A 6,296-nucleotide genomic window follows, 5' to 3' on the forward strand; every position below is an offset into this window, starting at 1 on the left:
ACAGCCCAGGCTCAGCTTCGTGTCGATCCTTTCCCCCGCTTTTCTCCCAGTTGGGTCTCCACAACGTCTCAGGCCCGCTCCCTCTGTTATCAATTGACTGCGAGCCTCCTGGCTCTTGCTGCACACCGATCAAAGATGTAATGAATAGTTGACTGGAGTCAGGTCCCCGGGTTGCGATTGGGTTAGAGAGAGAAAGATTCCACTTGTGGACAGCGTCCGTGCATCCTGAGCCGTATCCCCGAAAACTTCCTTGCTCTTGCACCCCGTTCGAGGGGATGTTTGAGCCTCTGCCCTGGGCAGGAATACAAACTGCGTCCTTGGCCTTGGCGAGGACCTCAGTCCAGAAATACTTCTATCCTTAGGTAGGGACTCTAGCCTAGAAATACCCCAGCTTCATTTGAATTCTCCAGCCTAAAACATACCCCTAGTTTCAGGCAGGGAACCCAGCCGCACGGAGCTAGCTGTGACCCCATTCCCAGATGGGAGCACCATCCCAGATACAGGCTCTCACCTCAGAGGTGACCCCATTCTGGGCGGGGTGCCCAGTTCAGCGATATCCTTTACACTTAGTTGGGGACCCAGTTCCAAAGCGTCAGTTGAGCCCACCGCCCAAGACGGGGTTCCTACCCACAGATATTCTCCCGGGATCCTAGCCTCGGAAAGCTATTGTGCCCCCAGTTCCAAAGGGGGACTCCAGTCTAGAGGACCAGCTGTGGCCCTAGTCCCAGACTATAGTCTCGTTCCTGGGGCGCACGGATCTGCGTAACCACAAGCCGAACCCAGTTGGATTTTAAAAGCCCGCCCCGCCCAGGTCGCTGGCCTTCGTTCGCCCCGCCCCTCGGGCCCCGCCCTTAAGGCCGACGCCTGACGGCCAGACCGCTCTTCCCGGCATGCCTTGCCCGGGACCAGACGAGTCGGGCGCCAAGCGCGGGGCCGGAGTGGCCTTCCCGCAGTCCTTTGCGCGGCACCTGGCGACAAAATGGCTGCCCGAGGGAGACGGGCGGAGCCTCCGGGTCGGGAGGCACCGGGCCCTGCGGGCGGCGGCGGCGGCGGGAGTCGATGGGCAGAGTCGGGGCCTGGGACGTCACCCGAGAGCGGGGATGAGGAGGTGTCGGGCGCAGGCTCGAGCCCGGTGTCAGGCGGCGTGAACTTGTTCGCTAACGACGGCAGCTTCCTGGAGCTGTTCAAGCGGAAGATGGAGGAGGAGCAGCGACAGCGGCAGGAGGAGCCGCCTCCGGGTCCGCCGCGTCCCGACCAGCCGGCCGCCGCGGGCCCCGGGGAGCCGAAGAGGAAGGGCGGCCCGGGCCCCACGCTCAGCTTCGTAAGGAGCCGCGGGGGTGGGGGCGGGCGCCAGGGCCTGCCCTGGCAGGGGTGAATTGGGGCCCGAGAAGGGGAATCGGAATTCAGATTTACCCCCGCCCAATCCTGCCCGGATGAGGAGGCTGGGGCCGTTCGGGCCACCCGCTGAGTATGCAGAGCCTGGATTCCCGTCGAGAAGGGTCTGGGAGCGGGGATTCCCGGAAGCTGCCCGCGGGAGCCGGAGAATCGCACCGGGATACTAGGATTCCTGTTTGAGTGGTACCCGGACTTTGGATCCCCGACTGTGGGGAAGGAGGGCCAATTTAAGTGCTGGAGTCTGAGCTCTGCGGAGTTAGACACTCAGACCGCTTCCTGTTTAATCTTAGGAAAATTGCTTAACTTCCCTGAACCACATTTGTGCAGTGTCCACTTATTGAGCACCTTACCTTGTGCCGGGCATTGTGCGAGATGCTGGATATGCAGGGGTTACCATGACAGACAAGAACTCTGCTTTCTTGGAGTGGGCAGGTTGGCCTAGCCTCGTTTTCACTATTTGCAAAAACGGAGATCCTAGCATCTTTGAATATGGTAAGGGTATATGATGAAGCAATCCTAGAATACTCGTTAGCTCCTGGCCTGTTTTATAGGAAAGGCTGATCAGTGGTTGTCCACGGAGTATGATCCCCCCGCCCCCCATCCGGGAGATACATTTAGCAAAGTCTGGGGACATTTTTGATTGTCTTAGCTTGTGGGGGAGGGGGTGTGCTACTGGCATCTAGTGAGTAGAGGTCAGGGATGCTGCTAAACATTCTACAATGCACAAAACAGACCACCTCAGCAAAGAATCCTCTGGCCCAAAATGTTGATAGTGCCAAGAACCAAAATCTCTGGTCTAAATAAAATAAACCGGACCTTTTTTTTTTTGTCATTCCTGGGCTTGCTTTATCTCTGGTTTTGAGATTAAGTCCCCATGGTGTTGGAGAAAGAAGGGCTGATTTGAGAATAACAGCCTGGGGCTGGGGATGGGGTCAAGTCCTGGATCCAGTTGTGTATTACTGGACATGTATTTGTGTATTTTGAGTGTGGTTAAAGTGCTAAGAAATGGGCTGGTGTGAGAACCAGCCTGGGAGTCGAGGCTGGGTGACCCTCTGTGAGTGGGAGTGGCAGGAGTTATTAATGTCTTTTTGTTTGTTCATATTGAGGGGCTGTTGCGGGAGCACCTACAGAGTAGCTGGGCCAGGTTAGTGCAGGGAAGATGGCATTGCTCCTTTAAGGATGCTGTGTGTAGCTCAGACCCACCTGATCATGAGGCAAGCCCCATTTTAGCTGCCAGCATGACCCAGGGGCAACCTCTCCTCCAAGCCTTTCCTCTTCTGTAAAATGGGCACAGTTATAATGGTCATCTTGGACTAACTGTGAAAGTGAACTGAGATGATAATGTCCAAAGCACTTGGCCCAGAGCTTAGCATACAGTAAGTGCTCAATAAAGGGAGAAATTTTCACCCACGCAGTCCCTGCAAGGAGAGGATGAGGCCTCAGCATGGAGAGTGAAGAAGGAGCCTCTCCCCACTGAGGCGGGTGCTCTTCTCACTCCCAGGGAGGGCAGCGTGGGGGCCCAGGACTGCCTGGGCATCACGGGCTGGGGCAGGCGCTAAGAGTCGCGTGTGCTCCTCTCTGATTGCTGCGCAGGTTGGCCGGCTGGCGGAGCTGGGCGCGGCGTCAGGACGGGCCGCCAGGCCAGGCTAGGAAGGTGTAGTGGGCCTCAGCACCGCCACGGGCGGGCCCCGGCTCCCGTAACCGTTGCAGTCTTCTGTCCCTTCACCCAGGTGGGCAAGCGCAGAGGCGGGAACAAACTAGCCCTCAAGACGGGAATAGTAGCCAAGAAGCAGAAGACGGAAGACGAGGTGAGCAGGTGTTGGTGTGCGGGGGCGCCTACCCTGTCTTTCTCCTGAGCCCAGTCCCTCCCAGAGTGGTGCTGGTGGGGAAGAAGGGCCTTACACAGAATCCCCAGATATCTTGACCCTGCCTGTCTTTTCCCTCACACCTAGGCCCTTCTGGAAGGGCAGCACTCGGGGTGGGTAGCTGCCTCTGGATAGTCTTGACCTCAGATCAGAGCCTCCCTGACATCCCACCCCCCCACCCCTTTGCTCCTCTTCCTCCTCCGTCCCAGGTATTAACAAGTAAAGGTGACGCGTGGGCCAAGTACATGGCAGAGGTGAAAAAGTACAAAGCCCACCAGTGTGGTGACGACGATAAGACTCGGCCCCTGGTGAAATGACCCCTCCCCCCACCTGCCCATGGCCTTGGACTCTTTGCGATGTACATACTATTTAATGTGGCAGCAGCGGCAGCAGCCTTCCCCCCGAGGACTTATACACAGAAGGACACCGAGATGTTTTCCTGCAGCCGCGGACGATTCTCCAGGACTCTTTTTTACCTTGAGCACTTGCCTCCTGAGACTTCATAGAACAGTGGTTTACTGTCCACCCTCTTCCCGCTGCCCCACTCTCTCTGGCTCTCTCTGTCTTCCTCTTCTCCCACCCTCCTTTCCTTCCCCTTAGTCATCACTTCTGGGAAGTAAAGAACTTGATTTAGTGCTGGAGTCGTATGCGTGGTCGGCTTTCTTTGCTCTCTAATGTACACCTTCCCCCCACCAGCAAGCACACCCACCAAAGCCTGGTCTGGCCATTTGAGGGGACTGGATGCTCAGGGACAGAATCCTTCTTGCCGACTTGGATACTTCGCAGGGTTTATTAACCCCCTTCTCCCCACCCCTGACCGTCCCCTCACTGTAGCTATTTAGCTTCCGTTTCTTTCCACTTCCATTTTGACTGAGCCAAGCTGTTAAAGTGTTCTCAGCAGACGCTCATTGAGCGCCTGTTATGCGCAGCCCTGTTCCAAACCCTGGGCCACTGCAGTGAGCAGAACAGGGCGCGCTCCTTGCCTCCACAAAGGGGAGAGCATTTGAGTGGCAACTGCTCAGGTAGAGGGACAGCCGGGCAAAGACTGAGGTGAGAGAGGACTTGCCCTTATGGGGGTCTTTGAGGAGGCCAGTGTGACCAGCACAGGGAGTGAGGCTCACTGAAGGGGTATGGGGGGGACTTGGAACAGGACACAGGAGGCTACAGTGCCTGAAGCTGGAGTGTTGGCAGAGGAGCAGGGAAGGAGGTCTGGGATCCTGAATCCAGAGAAGCTGTTCCACACTGCAAAATACAGGAAAAGGGCCCTCAGTCCTCCCAACTCCTTGGACCTCCTCCTAGGGAGCCTGTGGTCTGCTCAGCCCAGAGGTATATATGCTCAAGAGAATTAGGACAAAGGGACACGTTTGTCCCACTTTGCAGAATATGACATGTCAAGGGATGGGATATCTTAAAGGAACTTTGACTTCCCTAGTACCCTCTGGTGTTCCTTGCATTTCTCTGGCCCCACCTGCCCATCCTGAATCTTTACCTCCACCAAGCCCACAAATGCCTAAACATGCTCCCACTGAAACCTTTACTCTCCGGCCCCATCTCAAATCCACAAATCCTGGAGTGACATCTGGGCCCTTGGCCAGGGGACCACCAGGCAGGAACACTGAGCAGCCTTGACACTCCTTCCCACCCCTGTACTGGGTTTCTACTGTCAAGTGAGAGAGGACTGTTCCTCACTGGCCCATGGAGGCAGAGAATGGAAGGGCAGATAGCTCTGGTCCTCAGAGAGGGCTGAGGGTGGTTCCCTCCTGGCATAAAGATGGTGAGATCATGTCAGGAGGAGCGTGTGTGTGTGTGTGAGAGAGAGAGAGAGAGAGAGAAAATTCACTTAAATATTGAGTATCTACTGTATTTGGAGATGAAGCAGTCACCAAAACAGACAAAAAGCCTCTGTCCTCATGGAGCTGACATTCTAGTTAGGGGAAACAGAAGAAACACAATAAATGAAATGCAGAGCACATGGGATGGTCGTACATTAAGAAAAAAACATAAAAAGGGGGCCAAGATGAGGGTGTGAGAGATGGCAATCTTAAGTTGATCAGGGATGGCTTCCCTGAGGTGAAGTTTGTTCCCAGTTCAAAAGAGGTGGGACAGTTGAGAGAACATGTATAGAAGAGTGTGCAGACAAAAGGAACAGAAGGTGCAAAGACCTCAAGGTGAAACTACACCTGGCTTGTCAAAGCAATGGCCAGCAGGCTTTGGACCAGGCTACCTGCTCCCTCTCCCTTCACGCTAATGCACAATAATGCTTATGTGGTTGGTTTTTCCATATCAACTAAAAAATCTCTTCCTCCTAATTTGGGGGTGCTGGGCTGGCCCAGGTGTGACTTTGGCCTTGGGGACAGAATGTGTGTGTGGAGAGACAATGATGCCAAGGGAACACCCCACCTCTTCCTCATTCAAAGCCACCAGCATTGCTGAATCTTTAAAAAGAAACTCAGAGGAATACAAGCGGGAGAAGTAGGTCGCCCCTGCAGAGGCTCAGCCTCTATTCTTAAGTGTTAGGTGGCAGGAGGAACTAGTGAAGTTCAGGCACCTCCCTTCCCTGGACCCACCAGCAATGACCTGGGAAAAAGTCTGAAAGGCAGGAGGATCAAATTCAGGTTTCTGTGAATCAAACAGGGCTGGTTTCAAACTCTATTCTGATGCTTGTTGTGCCATCTTGCATTTCAGATTCTTCCACTAAATAGGGGTAAAAATACAGACTCATCTCTAGAGTCAAATTCTAAAGTAAGGGCAATATTCACACCGTCAACTTGAACTTTGACACAGCTTAAAACGGCTCTTTGCTTCGTTAGGTGAAGCAGCTGGCTCGTTTAGGGCTCTGTTTGAAAAATGCTGCCCTTTCAAGGCGCACAGAGAGGCCCTTGTAAACTGAGAGCGCGTTTGTCTCTCATCTCAGATTCACGGTCCCGCACCACCTCCTTGAGTTTCTCTTTGCATTAATCGCTTCTAGTTGAATCCAAATGTTTGCCGGGCACATGGCCGTCCTGAGAATTGCATAAAACTGCCTGACGCGCGCGC

General features: G+C 54.6%; 1 protein-coding gene across 1 annotated transcript; it reads left to right on the forward strand.

Annotated features, from left to right (window-relative positions):
* Positions 1-898: 898 nt before the first annotated feature.
* TRIR (telomerase RNA component interacting RNase) lies at positions 899-3,901 on the forward strand. Its single transcript, XM_077121698.1, has 3 exons — positions 899-1,321; positions 3,126-3,203; positions 3,470-3,901. Exons 1-3 carry the CDS (start codon positions 980-982, stop codon positions 3,575-3,577), a joined length of 528 nt encoding a protein of 175 aa, XP_076977813.1. The 5' UTR covers positions 899-979; the 3' UTR covers positions 3,578-3,901.
* The last annotated feature ends 2,395 nt before the right edge of the window (positions 3,902-6,296 follow it).

This window comes from Tamandua tetradactyla, chromosome 11 (genome assembly GCF_023851605.1).
Source record: "Tamandua tetradactyla isolate mTamTet1 chromosome 11, mTamTet1.pri, whole genome shotgun sequence".
Lineage (NCBI taxonomy): Eukaryota > Metazoa > Chordata > Mammalia > Pilosa > Myrmecophagidae > Tamandua > Tamandua tetradactyla.

What these genes read in the sequence shown, in the direction of transcription:
- TRIR (XM_077121698.1), top strand. Translation starts at nt 980, where the DNA reads ATGGCTGCCCGAGGGAGACGGGCGGAGCCTCCGGGTCGGGAGGCACCG. An exon ending in CGGGCCCCACGCTCAGCTTC is followed by an intron (nt 1,322 to 3,125) that starts GTAAGGAGCCGC and finishes CCCTTCACCCAG; the next exon opens with GTGGGCAAGCGCAGAGGCGG. An exon ending in AGCAGAAGACGGAAGACGAG is followed by an intron (nt 3,204 to 3,469) that starts GTGAGCAGGTGT and finishes CCTCCGTCCCAG; the next exon opens with GTATTAACAAGTAAAGGTGA.